This window comes from Ovis aries, chromosome 17, assembly GCF_016772045.2.
Source record: "Ovis aries strain OAR_USU_Benz2616 breed Rambouillet chromosome 17, ARS-UI_Ramb_v3.0, whole genome shotgun sequence".
Classification (NCBI taxonomy): Eukaryota; Metazoa; Chordata; class Mammalia; order Artiodactyla; family Bovidae; genus Ovis; species Ovis aries.
In genome coordinates, this window is record NC_056070.1 from 58,297,807 (window position 1) to 58,314,934 (window position 17,128).

A 17,128-nucleotide genomic window follows, 5' to 3' on the forward strand; every position below is an offset into this window, starting at 1 on the left:
TGCTTGTTTACTGATGTGCATGCATCGTTTTAACCAGAAATTCTGCCTTGTTGTCCTGGAGGGTTTTGTTAATTGTTTCCTACGCCCTGGTTGAAATGACTGGTCTTCTCAGCCCTGGAACATCAGGAGTCTCAAGAAAGTCACCTGCGGGGCAGCCTCCTCCTCTCCTGACATGGGAACTCTGTGTTAAGGTGATTCCCAAGTGAAGATACATCTTGCAGCTGACTGTAAGTGGTCATCTTTTATTGCTTTCAGCTTCAGGAGATGTAACAGGTACAGACATTTGGTTTCTCTACGATTTACAGAGACAAAGAACAAAACTCAAGTTTCTGTCAAGGTGCTATAGGAGACATCTATCTTCGGTGGATGCAGGACGCACAGGCACTGGTCTGCTTACTCGGGGCCTCCTGTGCTTCTGGTACAGCAACCCCCCTCTGGTCAATGCCAGCAGTATTGGGGGCTTAGATCAAGACGTCGTGCCTGTCGCGTAATACAGCTCTTTGCTCTCAGAAGTCATGCTATCACACACAGTTCTTTGCCAGAGCCCTCCACTAACCCCTGGATCTGTCAAGGTCTCCCTCATTCTTTGTCGGTTGTTCAACTGCTGCCCTTGGAGCAGAGCACAGGTTTTACAGCCCGCTTTCAGCGTTTTTATTTCAGTGGAGCTTTGCCTTCCTCTGTATCTTTGAAGTCTGCATAGTGGGAATTTCCCTTAACTCTTTCACATTATTTCTCACCCTTATCTTCCCAAGCTCTTTGTCCCCCTAAGTCCACTTTCTTAGAGGATAAACTGTCTGGCAGTTGTTTTTAAATGTTAGATCCCAGGAAATTTATTTAGTGTGCATCAGGCTCTTTGGCTTCCGTGTGTGTTCTGTGAAAGCGTGAGTACCTCTACCTGTTTCATCGTCTCACCGCTTTTGGTAACTCAGCCTGTCTCCCGGTGGTTGTCACTGACAAGCCTCTTCTTTGAGCTTGTTTGAACCCTTGAGCAATAGCTCACAGTAGATTTGCTGTGGTAACAGTTTATGGCAAAGGTCAGCCATGCCTGTTTACTCCGTATTTGAACATTGGTGTGCACGTCTTGCATTTTCACTGCTTTCACAGTCTTTGTAACTTAAGTAGAAAATTAAGCTCTCTTGTTCCCACCTTGTAGATGAGGTAATAGAGTGAAGTGACTTCCCTTCTCCACGACAGAACCAGAACACGACCGTCATCTGCTGCTCAGGGGTCTACTGTCCTTCCCGGTGCCCCTCGCCTGCTCCAATGCTGATTCATCTGTAAACACTCCCCTGAGAGCATATAGCTTTGGATTCCAGGCCAGAAGAGAGGAGAGGTGGCATAAGTAGTCAAATTGGGTCGATAATCTAAAGGTCATTTTCATTCAGTCCTGGAATATGTTTCTCTGTACTGTAGTCAGTTAAGAGGTGTGTTAGCTGTTTTTGGAAACTCATGGTACTGCAGACTGTATAGCGAAGCCTCCCAAGGACCTGGAGCATCATGGGCCTCCCCAGGCTTCCAGCCTAGACCCCTCTCTACTCTCCTCTCTGGTTTGTTTCTGGTTCCTTCAATTGGAAGTTTCCATAATTAGGAACCTTGTCTTAGTTTTGTATGCCCAGAGCTCAGCAAAGTGTGTGATATACATTGGGTTTTAGGAAAAGATCAAAGATGAAACAAGAATTCCTTTAGAAGAAAATATTAAATTCGAAATGTTTGGGGTGATAGGTAATTGGCTAATTTAAAGCACTTCCCTTAATTCTGAATCTTAACTGCCGTGCTTATTGGTGGAGCTGTAAAGATATGTCCTGATAGGGAAAGAAATGTTCCATGAAAAGCGTGCTATACAAAAAGGGCCACCCTCCTCGACGCAGCCTGGGACTCAGGGTGGCCCTGGACCTGGTAGCGCTGGAGCTGGTATCAAAGGGCCAACTCTGCAGCTCTTGTAAAAGCGGAGGATAGGACTTTCGAACAGGGTTTGCAGCTTTCAGCCTGCTCCCAGAGCTGACTCAGAGGCTATCCAGGGAGTGCCTCGGTTGGTGAGGCTGCACAGGTGCTGTGGGAGCTGTGTGCAAGATTTCGAGCAAGCTGTTCCCATCGTTGGGATTTGCAGGTAAATTGTGAATGGGCAGAGACGTTGCTTCTTTAATCTGCTTTTCACCAACTGGAGAGAGTGTGGCCTTGCAGTCAGTAACTCTTGCTTGTTACTAAGGCATGGCCTTGGGTAGTCTTCTTTCCTCTTTAGGTCCCAGGCCCTGCTCTGTGATACAGGATCACATCCGATGGCTCCTCATGGGGTTGTTGTGAGGTGTCTGAGTGAGTGAGGGCTCAGTCCTGGGCACAAAGTCCACATCTGCAACCCAGCAGGAGCCCAACATCAGGTGGTCAACAAGGTTGGGAATGGGTAGGCCCCTCAGGTGGAAGGATGGGAACTACAGAGTTCTGGGTATTGTTTTCATTACTATTTTTAGAAGAACTCATGCTAAAGATAATTTTTTAACTGGAGGTAGTTTAGAAATATGTCAAGATGAAAGTAATAATTACTTAAAATCATGCAATCTAGAGATCAGCCTCTGTTTTTTCCTCTTCCCTCATGACTTTTTAGGCAGATATGAGAACCCTTTTTCCTCTTGAAAGCAGTCCTCTGATGAACATTCTTCTTTGTGACATACAGGCCTATCTAATAATTTTTAGTGATCACATGGTGTCAGTTTCATGGATATACAGTAATGTTATTAATCCCCTGCTGAGGGCGTTTAGCTTGTTACTTTTTTTTGACTACTATAAGGAATACACTGATGATACGCTTTCACGTGCACGATTGTATGTTTATTGGAGAATGATTTTCACCAGTTTATACTCCCACCTAATGTATGGGATGAGTGTCTCTTTCTGTATACCCAAGAACCCCATGGCATTGTTTAACTCTTTGCTGACGGATCTCAGTGTTCTAATTGATGTTCATCTGATCTCTTCCCGTATTTTGATTGATCATCTTATCATTCAGATGTAGTGAACTGCTGCTTGTGACCTTGGCCAGTTTTTCTCTCATTGGTCTTTATCTTACAGAGCGTTTTTCACTGAAGGAAGCCTTAAACCCCTTTTCTTGTCTTTCTCAGCCCTGCGTTTCTCAGAGGCAAGTGGCTTGTTAACAAACTAACCTTTCCAGTTGATCTAGGGCAGCAAACGGGGGCAGTTTTGCTGCCAGGGAACAGTTGGCAACGTCCAGATTGCCAGGTGGTCATTAGGTGTGATGGTTGGAGACCAGGGATACCACTGAACACCCCACTGCCCCTGCGACACAGAATGATCCAGCTCCAAGCGTCAGTGGTGCCAACGTGGAGAGGCCCTACTCTTGGTCACATTTCCTCCCTTTCAGTTAAAGAGGAAAAACTACCAGGAGCTGAGAGGTGACTTGATTATTTCCTTGCCCTTGCCTTCTGTTGTGCCCAAGTGCTGCTGATTAAATTACCTTGAAATCCCACAGGACATACGGCTTCCTCGCTGGTCTCTACCAGCCCAGTGCTGCCTCCAGGAACTGGCTTATTACTCTGCATTGGCGTCCCTTGCGTGCTGACACAGTCCAAGCACACACACCCTCCTGTGGGCAGAATAACCTCAGGTTTACTCACAGCCCCACCCCTCCCTGTTCTCCTGCAGCAGCCCTTTGCAAGGAGGGCTTTGGAAGATGAGGGGGGAAGGGAAATGTCACTACAGATCCCATTCAGAAAACTGGTCCTTCTACTATAAAAAAGTACCACATAAGTGAATAGTAATAATGGAAAGGAAACGCTGGTGGAACTGTGAGAGTGCTTTACTGCACAGCACTTTGCCTGACTCTGTGGCGTCAGTCATTGCCTTCCGAGCCGCTTGCCTGTGTGGACTCTTCCTGCAGGGTTTGTTGTCACAGTGTGAAGACTGTTTGGAGTATTGGAGTACCGGGATCCCTGTTTTCACTCAGTCACATGGCTGCGATGTTCTTCGTCTGGTTTGCTTTCACAGGTGGGAAGAGGAACAGGTGGCCCCCTCAGGCCTGAGTGGGGACCAGTGGGGGTCATCGTGTTCGTGCAGCTGGCTCCGTGTCCTGGTAGCCCCTCGCCACATACCTTCATGTGTACGACTCGGTTCACCCCTGCTGTAGAGCTGCAGTGGTGGACATTTTAAAAATAGAAGTACAGCCTTTAATATTATAAAGAAACAAAACATCTAGCCACTTAAAGCGAGTGGGTCCAACTGTCATTCAAACGTTTAAACGGGTCCTATATTGTTTCCCAGGACTGCAAGGTCAATGTCTTCAAGGGAACCAAAATCAAAACCACATCACTGCTATCAATGCATTTTATTTGTAAGTGGGTGCTTTCCTAGTTTTTGGTAGGGTCAGTAGTTCCTCCAGTCTTTGGACTTTTTAAATTCTTACATATTTTTATGGAGCATAGTGTAGGGAAGCTCTGGTCAGCTTGCATCTGGGTTATCAAAGTCAGAAATGTTTGCTAAATGAGAAAAAGTGGTATTGGCTATCAGTGAAATTCAAAATCTCAGTCTATGGTGGCCACATGTCCCTATTACTGAGGAGGAGTATGTGTGTTTATAAGTGTAACAGCAGTGTGTGAGCAGCATCCTAATTTTATTGACGAGAGCACAAACATTTAGTGGCCTTGAGTAAATTAACCTCTTCTGGCTTTGGTTTTGTCATTTGTCATAGGCAGGTGATTACTAAGATATCTTGCAGATCCAAAATTCTGATTTTTGTGCCAAAGATCCTGCCACATATAAAGCAAGACTAGAGCCCAGCAACTTGGTCCTTGGCTCTGATTCTCAGAGGGTAAGTGGAGACCAGCCATCTGGAGACTGTTTTCTTCAGACCAGGGCTTCCCCTTCTCTCTTGAAGATTTCAGCTGGGGCTCACCATTTTCTGCCTCTCTCCTCAAATATTAAATAGACACCATATTCTTCTCTGCTGGGACCAACTTATCATGTATTGCTGCTCTGCACCTGTGAAGACAGCTGCTGTGTTTTCCATCATAAAAACAGCTGCCTTTTGGCAAGGAGGCCCAGAATGTGCTTTGTAGCTGTACCTTAACACAGTGCTAAATTATTTAGATATGCTTAACCTGAGATGCTCAGAGCATCTTGGAATTCCTATTTAGGGCTTCTGTAGTTACTGCTCAGTAAAAGGTTTCCCTTTCATATCTTTTGTGATTACTAGGCAGAAATCTCAAAATATAGGAAATTACAAAGATATTAAATTATCAGATCCCCAGCACCCCCCAGAGATAACCACTAATTAAAGTTTTGATGTAAAGTTTTGCCTTTTTTTGTACATAAATGTATATTTTGTGTTAGTACGTAAATAAAGGTAGAATCTTGCTGTATAATATTTTAAAATAAACAGTTCCTATCGGGTTGGCTTAACTCAATTATAGCTAATTAATTTACAGAATGGGAAAAGTGTACATTTTAATTGTATCATCTGGGCCTCAACATAAAGTCAGGGTAGGGCTGAAAGCCCTTTTAGAACTGCACACAAATTTGGCATTGCCTTTCTACATCCCTTTTCTTTTATTTTTACACAGTAGGGAGACAAGTCTTTGTGTTCCTCACAAATAAATTACAGGCATCCTACCTCAGCCAGAGTTGACCCGCAGGAAGCATGAGGAGGTTGAAACCTGTCATGGCAGAACCCCACTTTCTTGAGAGAGCTGAGGAAAAAAGATGAGGGGAGCCCCACTCCGAATATCCCCAACTATGTCATTCATTTCAGTGAATCACTAAGTGCAGCAATCAAGGAAATTAAAAAAATAGAATTATAAAATGTCTGGGAGGGATACAGGGGGACCATCTTTCTGGATACCTGCTTCGGGAAAAGGATGAGGTGAGTTTAAAGCGGCCATGTTTTGTCAAGTTTGTGGTCCACGGGGATGGGTTTTGAGGGCAAGAGGGATGTCAGTTTCTAAAGATGTTCTAGATGCTCCATGGGTTGCTATTTGGAGCTGGCATCCTTTGTGCTTCCCTCCAGAGCCTCAAGAGGCCTGGAGTCCCCCGCACGTGCTGGACTCAGTTTCTCTGAGGAAGTTTTTGCCTGGGCAGCAATCCAGGGTGTGCTCTGAGAGTGTAAGCCCTGACACCCGTGCCCTTCCTAAGCTCTGCCTGCAGCCTGCTGCATGCCAGCTTGGAGGCCTGATATAAATGGTCTTGCAGCCGCTTAGCAGCCAGCCAGGCTCATTTATTTGACACAAATAAGCTCATTGACCTGATTTAACAGAGGGAGGAACTATGGAATCAAGTCCAATATGATCTTAAAGCCCTTTCTTTTCATCACAGTCTTTTCAGACCTTTAAGGATGACTGCCGAGTTAAACGATGCTCATGGGCACTCTGTCAAGGAAAAAAGGGGAAAGAGAAGCTGGAGAGATGGGAGGAAGGGGAGAGGAGAGAGCAGGAGGTGTTGGGGGCACAAACGCCAACAGTTGCTCTCTGTGCCACTTGGGGGCACCAGTTACTTAGGTTTTCTGTCCTCAGCATAGTCCTTGTTGGGAGACCGGGAGACCTGTGCCCACGTGGGCTCCCTCTCACTGAGACAATGAGGCTGTTCTGTAGACGAAGGACCATCTGGTGGTGAGGACAAACCAGGACTCTTTCCCAGAGCCCTGTCGACTTTGTGCACAGGGACTCAGGCATATCCTTTTGCAAAGAAAAGGAAATCTGCTGCTGGTGCCATTGAAGACCTCAGGCTTAACTCGGGGCCTATACCGTCCTCTTCTTCCTCCCCACCCATTTGCTGAGGTGAAATGGAGGATAGTCTCTTGATTGGTCCTACCTGGACAAAAAACATCTGGGAACTGCTTACAGTGTCCCATCCTGCATTGGCCCCATCGCGTTCACACGGCAGTGTCTCCTGAGGCAGGTGTTCTTTCTCATCTTCATTTTAGGAGCCAGGTTCTGACACGGGTTATATTTTTCTCCAGGTTATAGATGCCAGCTTCAGAGCCCCGGAAGGTGCACACGGGCCCAGTCCAGGCACTTTGTGATTGCAGCGACCGTCTTCCAATCATTTCTGGCGCTAAAGGCCTCTTATTTAATCTCAACAACCACACTTATGAAGTTGTAGGTCTTTTTATCCTCATTCTACAGAACTCAGAGATTAATTTCTTTGTCTGGGAAAACATCGTCTTAGTGGTTTAAACCAGGATAGTGATCGAACCCAATCTCTTTTTGCTCCAGGACCTTGACTTTTAGCCCCTGTGATGTAAGTGCCACTGTGGGCTGAGTGCTGAGAAGGAGGTCGAGATGGAGAAGGGGTTATTTGCTTTAAAGCTTGCTATTTGGCCTAGGATTTGGATCATCCTTGATTTAAGCAAAATGTTTCACCTTCTTGCTGCTGGTCCTGCCAGAAAGAGTGTTTGAAGAATGCACTGAAAGAGGATTTTAGCCTTTCAGCACAGCTCTGGTAACTTCCCTTTTCGCCCTGATCAGAGTCCTTATAATGGGCTGAACTGTCTCCTCCTACCCAAATCCATATACTGAATTCCCAACCCTCAGTGCGTTACAGTGTAACCTATTCAGATAAACTGCCTCTGAAGAGGTGATTAAGTTAAAATGAGGCTGTGAGGGTGGCTTCTAATCTACTAGGACTATGTCCTTATGAGAAGAGGGAGAGAAAGCCCTTAAAGAGGGCTTTAAGAAGGCCGCCATCTGCAATCTAAGAATGGCCTTGGGAGAAACAAACCTATTGACGCCTTGATCTCAGACTTCCCAGCCTCCAGGACTGCAGGAGAATAAATTCCTATCCTTTAAGCTCCCCAGTCTACGGCATTTTGTTAGGGAGGCCTGCGGTGACTGATAACAATCCTTGAAGGAAGTGATACTGAGTTACTATGCAAGCCCAAAGGATAGCATGGTGGGTAGCAACACTGAGCTGCACCGCTGGAGTCATCTTGGCGCCAGTGTGTTTCTTTTCTACGAAAGTGAACCTGAGAGCCTGCCCAAGGTTCCTTCCAGCCCTGGCCTTCAGGGGTTCTAGTTTTAGGGTCTAGCCTCAAGTCCTGAAAAGTGCTGCTTTAAACCTGTGATGTTAAACCAGAGGGGCATTTTGCCCCCCAGGGGACATAAGCCAATGTATAAAGACAGTTTTGGTTGTCATGACGTGTGTATGTCTGTGTGCCTCCAGCTGAGGCACACGCTCAAGTACCCTGCACAGCCCCCACCACAGAGGGTTGTCCACTGCTCAGTGTCAGCAGGGTCGAGGTGGAGAAACCCTGGGTTCAGCCTTGTTGCCCTGTGAATGGGGGTGACGAGGGATTGTCAGCTCCGGTCATTCATTCAGCGGGTACTCGCTTAGCACTTACTGTCTGCCTAGCTCTGTGCTAGGTAGTGCAGAGACCTAGAAGAGTCTCCTGGGATTTAAAGTCGGGTTGATCTTAAGCTTCTGGTTTTGGGAACATGGTATTAATACCTAAACATTCTTAGGTGATGATGTTACCATCCTCCTTAGGATAAACCGTCACTTTGGATTTCCAGAGAGCGTTTTTTGCTCAGACGGCCAAGCACCATTTATTGAATCCTGCCTCATTCACAGACTTACACTAGTATAGCTTTGTTGTTCAGTCGCTAAGTCATGTCAGACTCTCTGCGATCTCATGGACGGCAGCATGTCAGGCTTCCCTGTCAGCTTGGTTCTTTTTATAAAGGATTGGAGGAGGGACTTCCCTGGTGGTCCAATGGCTAAGACTCTGCTCCTAATGCAGGTGCCTGGGTTCGATCCCTGGTCGGGGAACTAAAACCCACATGCCGCAACCAAGAGTTTGCATGCCACAACTGAAGATCCCTCATGCCTCAACGAAGATCGAAGATGTTGTATGTCCCAACTAAGACCTGGCAGGGTGCAGCCAAGTAAATAAATAAAAGTAAATATGAAAAAAAAAACCAGACAAGATTTGAGGAAGCTATGTGCTGCTGCTAAGTTGTTTCAGTCGTGTCGAAGTCTGTGTGACCCCATAGATGGCAGCCCACCAGGCTCCCCCGACCCTGGGATTCTCCAGGCAAGAACACTGGAGTGGGCTGCCATTTCCTCCTCCAATGCATAAAAGTGAAAGTGAAGTCACTCAGTCGTGTCCGACTCTGAGCCACCCCATGGACTGCAGCCTACCAGGCTCCTCCATCCATGGGATTTTCCAGGCAAGAGTACTGGAGTGGGGTGCCATTGCCTTCTCCAGAGGAAGCTATGTATTTGTATATAATACTGATCAGTAGAACCAGTTTAAAAGGAATGGCTACCCACTCCAGTATTCTTGCCTGGAGAATCCCATGGACAGAGGAGCCTGGCAGGCTATAGTCCATGGGGTCGCAAAGAGTCGGATGTGACTGAGTGACTGACACTTTTAAAATGGAATGCCAACATGCAGGTGTGAGAAAGCAACACAGTTGATGCGTAAATCCATATATGCATTTTTCCTAGTCACAAAGTGACACATTATAGAAAGTCAGAGAAGTAAACAGAATAAAAACTTTCATAATCCTTCTATCTGTAGATAACCACTATGTGATACATCTCTTTTTGTACACATGCACATATATTTAACAAGAAAATTGCAACCCTATTTTACCATTTTGTCACCAAGTGAATGGCCCTTGAAAGGGGCTTTGACATCTAATTTGGTGATCACAAGGCAGAGAAAGATGTCTGCATGCCAGACTGGCTGTGGAGTTAAGTGACCAGGGCACTGCCTACCAAGAAGGCATTGATCCAGGGAGATGGGCGAACACCCATACTTCACAACTCCAGAGGGCATCGTTCCCATAGTACCAGAATGGTGTATTCTGTGTCACCCCTCCGCCCCTCCCCCCTTGTGTGACCCAGCAGCCCTGGAACTCTTATTTTTTGTAGCGGCTTTGTTGAGCTGTAGTTCACTTAGCATGCAGTTCACCCATTTAAAGTGTACAGTTCAATGATGTTAGTGTATTCAGAGCTGTGCAGCCATCACCACAATCAATTTTCGAACATTTTCATCACCCCGGAAAGAAGTCCCATACCTGTTAGCTATCACTCTCCCAGGTCCCCTGATCTGTCCAGCCCTAGGTGACCACTGACCTACTCAGTCTGTAGATCTGCCTATTCTGGACATTTCATTTAAATGGAACCATATATGATCTTTGGGGCCTGGCTCCTTTCCTATATCATCATGTTTCCATGACTTGTCCAATTATAGCATGTATCAGAACTTTGTTCTTTTTTTAAGGTTTATTTTTCTAGTTGAATTGTTCATATAGAGCTCATTCACCTTTTTAAAGTATACAGTTCAGTATTCTTTCCTGTTCACAAAGCTGTGCAGCCACTACCACTAATTCCAGAATATTTTCATCCCTCCGAAAGAAACCCCATACCTATTGGCAGTCATTCCTCCTTCTTCCTCCCTGCCAGCCTGTGGCAACAATTTACCTTCTGTCTCTACTGACTGACCTATTCTGAATAGTTCCCATAAACAGAATTGCACACCATGTAGTCGCTTGTTACTAACCTCTTTCACCCAGCATGTTTTCAGAGTTCACTCATGTTGTGGCATGTGTCAGTACTTCATCCCTCCTTATGGCTAAGTGTTCCGCAGTATGGATAGACCCCCTTTGCCTTATCCATTCATCAGTTGATGGGCATTTTTGGTTATTGTGAATAACGTTGCTCTGAGCATTTGTGTACAAGTTTTAGGTGGACATATGATTGCTGTTCCCTTCTGTGCATATACCTAGAAGTGGAATTACTGGGTTATGATATGGGTTTCATCTTTTGAGGAATTGCCAGTCTGTTTTCCAAAGCAGTTGTACCACTTTACATTCCCACCCAGCAGTGTACGAGGATTCCGATTACTTCACACCCTTGCCAACACTTGCCTTTGTTATTGTAGCCATCCTAATGATAATGAAGTGGTATCTCGTTGGGGGTTTTGAATTAGCGTATCCTTGATGGCTCATGATGCTGAACATCTCTTCATGTACTTAGTGGCCACATGGACATCTTTAGGGAGGTGTCTATCTTAATTCTTTGCCCATTTTAAAATTGAGTTGTCTTTATAAATTGTTAGACTTCTTTATGTATTTTAGATATGAGCCCCTTGTCAGATATATGATTTGCAAACATTTTCTCCTATTCTATGGATTGTCATTTCACTTTCTTGATGGTGTTCTTTGAAGCATAAAAGTTTTAGTTTTGATGAAGTTCAGTTTAATTTTTCTTTGGTTGCTTGTGGTTTTGGTGTCATATTGTGATGCTAATTGATTTTTAATGAATGATAATATTCCTTGGAATAGATGTAGCATAAAAAGATAATTGTTTGATACTAATTGCATAATGTTCTTTGTTTTAATGTCTTCGTGCCCACCCTCACCCCCAATATCTTTATTCTGGTGACATCTGGATTTATACCTCAAGCCGTTTGCAAATTGCATTAGATTCCTGTAGCCTTTGCAAACACATCATTGTTCCATGTGTCCTTTTTTCCTCCCCTACGAATGTGCTTAGCGGTGCCCAGACCTCTGCAGTGCAACTGACAAGGAGCAGAAGTCTCCATACAGCACAACTTAGCTGCCCTCCAAGTCCCTGTCCTTTGATCGCCAGCGGTGCAGTAATGCAACCTTGTGGGACCGCGTCGCCATCTTCTGGCAAAGTCGGAAAAGTGCAATGCCAGAAACTTGAAGGCTTTACGGAAGGTCTTTTTGTTTTTTCCTTTCTCCATGGCAGTTTGTCAGGTACCAATTAACTCTTTTCATTCTGACCTACTCCTGTTGCTTTAAGGTCTTTTCACCTTTGGAGGTAATGTTTAAAAATTCAGCCACTTACAAAAAGTGAACCTGTTTTCTATAAGGTAGGGAAGCTTGTGTGCCTCTCAGTCTACAGGCAGTTCCTAGTGTGTCAAACATTTTTACTATCGAGTAGGAAGCAGTTCTTTACCTTCAGTGTGGAAAGGCAAATGAATACAAGTCATTTCTTGCGTCATTTGGGTCAAATTATTATGTTTGTTGAGTCCCTGGTCGGCTAGGACTCTCTCAGGTGTACCATTTTGCCAGCTTTTCCCAGCCCTCCCAGGTCTACCCAGATCTATGTATTGTTCCCACTTTGCTGTTGAGAGTGAGGCCCTAGGAAGATAAGTGACTAATCTTTGCTTTCTAGGACAGAATGGGCAACAATTAAAAAAAAAAATGATGGAACAATTACGACGTACAATCCGTCTAGTCAAGGCTATGGTTTTTCCTGTGGTCATGTATGGATGTGAGAGTTGGACTGTGAAGAAAGCTGAGCGCCGAAGAATTGATGCTTTTGAACTGTGGTGTTGGAGAAGACTCTTGAGAGTCCCTTGGACTGCAGGGAGATCCAACCAGTCCATTCTGAAGGAGATCAGCCCTGGGATTTCTTTGGAAGGAATGATCCTGAAGCTGAAACTCCAGTACTTTGGCCACCTGATGTGAAGAGTTGACTCATTGGAAAAGACTCTGATGCTGGGAGGGATTGGGGGCAGGAGGAGGAGGGGACAACAGAGGATGAGATGGCTGGATGGCATCACTGACTCGATGGATGTGTCTGAGTGAACTCTGGGAGTTGGTGATGGACAGGGAGGCCTGGTGTGCTGCGATTCATGGGGTCACAAAGAGTCGGACATGACTGAGCGACTGACCTGAACTGAACTGAATCTTTGGTATCCAATAGAATGCCTTATACTCTATTTTAATAAATCTTTATTGAATGAAGAAAAAAAAGAAATTCTGTGTCCTGACTCCTGACCTAATTTTCCTTCACCACACCCAACTGCTTCTCCTATTGTAAATGCCTCAGTCATTTCAACGAATATTTGCACTGTTGTTCAATGAGAGAACAGGTGTTTATAACTTTCAATCTTTAATAAAAGGAGTAAAAATGTGATTATTAAAAGAATGTGCAAAAAAACACCTACACCAATATTCATACCAGTGTTAGTCACAACAACTGAAAAGTAGAAACACTCGAAATGCCCATCAACAGATCAACAGATAAAAATGTGCACCATCCATACAGGGGAGTATGAGTCAGCCACAGAAAGGAGTGAGTATTGACACAAGCTGCAGCATGGTGACTGTTGAAAATGCGATGCTTAGTGAGAGAAGCCAGTCCCCAAAGGCCATGTGTTATATCATTCCGCTTATATGGAATGTCTAGAATAAGCGAATTTATAGAGACTGGAAGCAGATTACTATATGAGGGGAATTAAGGGTAGCTGCTAATGGATGTGGGATTTCTTTCAGGGTGATGAAAAGGATCTGAAGTTGATGGTAGAGATGGCTGCGCAACTCTGAATATACCAAGAAATATACTGAAAATACACTTGAAATAGGTGTGCATTTTATACTACATCCCAATAAAGCTGTTTTTAAAGTGTGTACAGTGAGCTTTGCAAAGAGCTGGTGTGTGTATTGGGAAAGGGTGTTGGACTTGGGACCCCACGGAGGAAGTGGAGCACTGGGCTCAGCCAGAAGGACCCCAGCTTAAACCCCAGTTCTGCCCTGGACAAGTAGCATCATTTTACCTTAGTACTTAGCTGCTCTGGAGCTTGTTTCCTTATTTGTGAGACAGGCATGATAGTATGACAGTACCCTCCTCACAGGCTCTTTTTGGATTAAATAGATGGTGTGTGTAAAGTTTCTTACACATAGCCACACTCAGCAAATACTCATCCCTGTCTTTTGACCCTGAATTGCCATGAATCTGTGACTTCAAGCTAGCGAACAGACTCTGAAGCCCCCTTTGCCTCCCAGAAGCATCTAGTGGGTTAGGGTTAATGCAGTTGAGTGGATCCAAAATGTGAAATGAGGGGTTTGGACTAAGCTAAAAGCCTGGCCACTGCAGGAGTCTGTGGTGTCTTTGTTTTGATACCCTAAGTTAGTGGTCTGCTTGAGCCCACTCTGGTCTGTCCTGCAAGACCCCAGTCCTGCGCATGGCGGCTTGTGAGCCTGTGGGCACACCTGCATTGTCCTCCAGTCCTGAAAGGCCTGTGCAGCATCTCTAGGCAGTGCCCTCCTCCTGTCTGCCGGTCACCCCCACCTCTGCCTCCACCAGCTCCTTCCTCAAGGGGCTGACTGGCAGAGGGGCCTTGTTATAAGGGGGATGCTGGGAGTGTGGCCAAGAGCAGCTTTTCCCATACCCTCGTAAAGCAGTTTTGTCTTGGATGAATAAGGACCCTTCAAGCTACTCTACACAAACAATGCTTGGGATAAAGGCAGATAAGCATGTGCCAGTGAGGCTGGGGGAGAAATGGAAAGGGGTGTCTTGAATGTCTCTACCGACCCCAAGCCAACAAGTCACATCTGTTGTTCCATCAGACACCTCAGGACCAGAGGAAATTAGCTCCATTGGTGACCCCTGACCCCTCCCAACAATCCTAGGTAGCCTGGGGACCTGGCGAGTCCCATCCTGTGCTCTTCTTTGAACCCGAGGCCTCACTTAGTGGGGCGGTGCCCAACACGGGGGAGTGAGTCCTGAACTCACCCTGAATGAGGCCAGGAAGTGGGGGTCAGACCCAGCCCTGCATCTCGATGTGAGATGAAGGCATTAGGCAAGAAGTGGCTGAAAATGAAGGCCATCTGTGCTCATTCCTGAGCCCTCTCCGCCCTTCTGCCAGCACATGTCCCGGCTGAGCTGTTTATCCTGTATGAAGAAGCCTTTCTCCCTGCAAACATATGCGGTTCTTGCTTCTGCCTGAGTGCTGAAGCCCCATTGATGACACAGATACCTGGAGATGGGTGCAGGAGATAAACCCAGTCAGGGCTGAGGGCAGTCTGACCCTCCCAGGTAGAAGATCTTGGTCAAGGCATCTGTGAAGGGACAATTGGGGGGTGGGGGGGAGCCGTATTCAGCCTGCAGGCTATAGTGTGCTAACCTCTGGTTTAGCAGGCCGATCTTAATTGTTCAAACTCCTTCCCTTCTTAGTGTTGTCCCTTATTTTAGAGACAAAGTGTTAGAAAAGGCCGAGTCTGTTCAGTGATCACAAAAAGGTCACGAAAGGCCACCTTTAGAGAAAAACCTCCACCAAGTGGAAGCAACAGGAATTTGGAGCTTTTACCCTCCGGCAGATGCTGAGAAATGAAGATTCTACTTTCTTCCCATTGTCCCTCAACGGAAGGCTGGGTGTTTTAATTAGCTAATGTTGGCAAATTGCTTTGAAGAAAATTGTAAAATGTTCCGTGCTCCAAGTGCCAAGAATTCTAATTAGCTTTCCTTAAAGATACCACCTGGAAGTGTGAGCGCTTGTTGCTCGAGGTCCCAGCCAGCAAGAATAACCTGCGGACCCCAAACCGGTTTTTAAGCAAACGCAACTGAATACAAACAGATCTCTACGTTGATGTCACACTTTCTTCCTTCTGCTGAATCTGATTCCTAGCAGCTGGGATATTAAGCCCCCAAAATGGAGGTTTGTTGTTGTTGGGGTTTTTTTTTCGAATGAAAGTCTGGTGGCAAGGGAGACATGAAATACATTAACCCATCCATTTGTCACTTGCCTGTGTTGCCTTTCGGATTTTTAGCTTGTGCGTCGGAGGCCCTGCCCCGGCGCGTCAAGGTCACGGAGAGGAGGAGGTGGGCAGGCACTCAATCTTGCAGCGGGGCCGGCTCCCAGGTCCCCCCGTCTGGGAGAGACGCGTGTATGCTCTGTCGCTCTTAACAGCTGCGTAATGAATTTGCTCTCCAGCAGTCTCGTTTCATGTGGTGGCGGTGGCGACAGCAGCGGCATCTGATTTGTGTCACCGTCAGAAGCAAGTGAGATGTGGTTAATATGGACCTTAGCCACCGACGGGCATTGATTGGGAATCTCCAGGCTCTGACAAAGTCCCGCTAAATTGGCAGGGCTGGGTGCCATGTGAGAGGAGGCCCCCAGCCCGGGACCGGGGAGGAATTCCTTAGCCTCACCACCACTGGCATCTGAGGCCAGGTGAGTCTTTGAGGTGGGAGCGGGGAGGCTGCTCTGTGCGCTGTAAGGCATTGAGCAGCATCTCTGGCCTCTACCCACTAGGTGCCAGTAGCAGCCCTCCTTCCCAGTGGTGACAATGTCCCAGTGTGTCCCAGTGTCCCACGATGTCCCAGACACAGTCTCATGTTCCTGAGAACCACCGGGTTAAGGGGAGGGGTGGGGCAGGGAGTCACATTGTTCAGGGACACACTTGTACCAGCGACCTAGTGGAGAGGGGGCTCCAAGCATCACTCTTGAGTCCTTTGTGCCATATCCTCCTCTAATCCACGAGCGAGTCCCAAAAGTTCTACCTCGATGGCATGTTCTGCAGCAGACTACTTCCTGCCACCCTGCCTCGCCTGCTCTCATTCAAGCCCCTACATTTCTGGTCTAGAAGAGGCCAGCAGCCTCCCAGCTGGTTCTCCCACTCCCCTTTGCTCCCTACAGAGGGACCCTCAGGAAAGGAAAGCGAGAGCATCTCACTCTCCTGCTGGAAGCCGCAGGCTCCCGGGCATGTACTCTTGAAATCAGCAGGCCCACCAGGCGGTGTGCTCTGTGGGCGCCTCCCCACTGCCCACAGACATCCTTCCCGCCCCTGGATCTCTGGTTGAATCTCTCCAGAGGCCTTCCCTCACCCCTTCCCTGAAGACCAGACATCCGTGTTCTCTGAGCCAGGGTCCACAGCCTCAGCACTAGTGCCATTTGGGGCCAGATGATTTCTGTAGTGGGAGCTGCCGTGGGCATTGTAAGCTGTTGGGCAGCGTCCCTCACCCCTCCCCACCTGATGACAGTGGCACCTCCACTGTGACGCCCAATAATATCTCCAGACATGGCCCACTGTCCCCGGAGAGGCAGCGTCGCCCTGGTGGAGAATCACTGCTCTCCGGCAGGTGTTTTATTTTTCTTCGTGGCGCTCTCTGACAGGCCATCCGATCTGTTTGTCTTCTTCAGTGGAATGCAAGCTTTAGAAAAGCAGGGACTTAGATTTGTCCCCTGCTGTATTCCAAGGGCATAGGGTGGAGCCTGGGACATGGTGCTGCTGCTGCTGCTAAGTCGCTTCAGTCGTGTCAGGTGCTCTGTAATCACGTTGAATGTTACGAACTTCATGCTTCTGAGTAACCTGTGAGGGGAAGGGGTCATGGAGGGGGGCAGGGCTGGCCTGCAGAGTGTGCCTTA

The 17,128-nt window shown here is 46.8% G+C and overlaps 1 protein-coding gene across 8 annotated transcripts in view; it reads left to right on the forward strand.

Moving 5' to 3' along the window:
- Positions 1-13,391, forward strand: part of SPRING1 (SREBF pathway regulator in golgi 1) — a 29,201-nt gene extending 15,810 nt beyond the window's left edge. For 6 of the 8 annotated variants that reach the window (XM_060400785.1, XM_060400790.1, XM_060400789.1 and 3 more), the window contains one exon: positions 12,156-12,738. In XM_060400785.1, coding sequence (XP_060256768.1) covers positions 12,156-12,446 — 291 coding nt within the window. In that variant the 3' untranslated portion in view covers positions 12,447-12,738. Of the gene's footprint in view, positions 1-12,150; positions 12,739-13,256 lie in introns of those variants that run through there. The other 2 variants (XM_060400793.1, XM_027956550.3) reach the window with 2 other exon arrangements.
- The last annotated feature ends 3,737 nt before the right edge of the window (positions 13,392-17,128 follow it).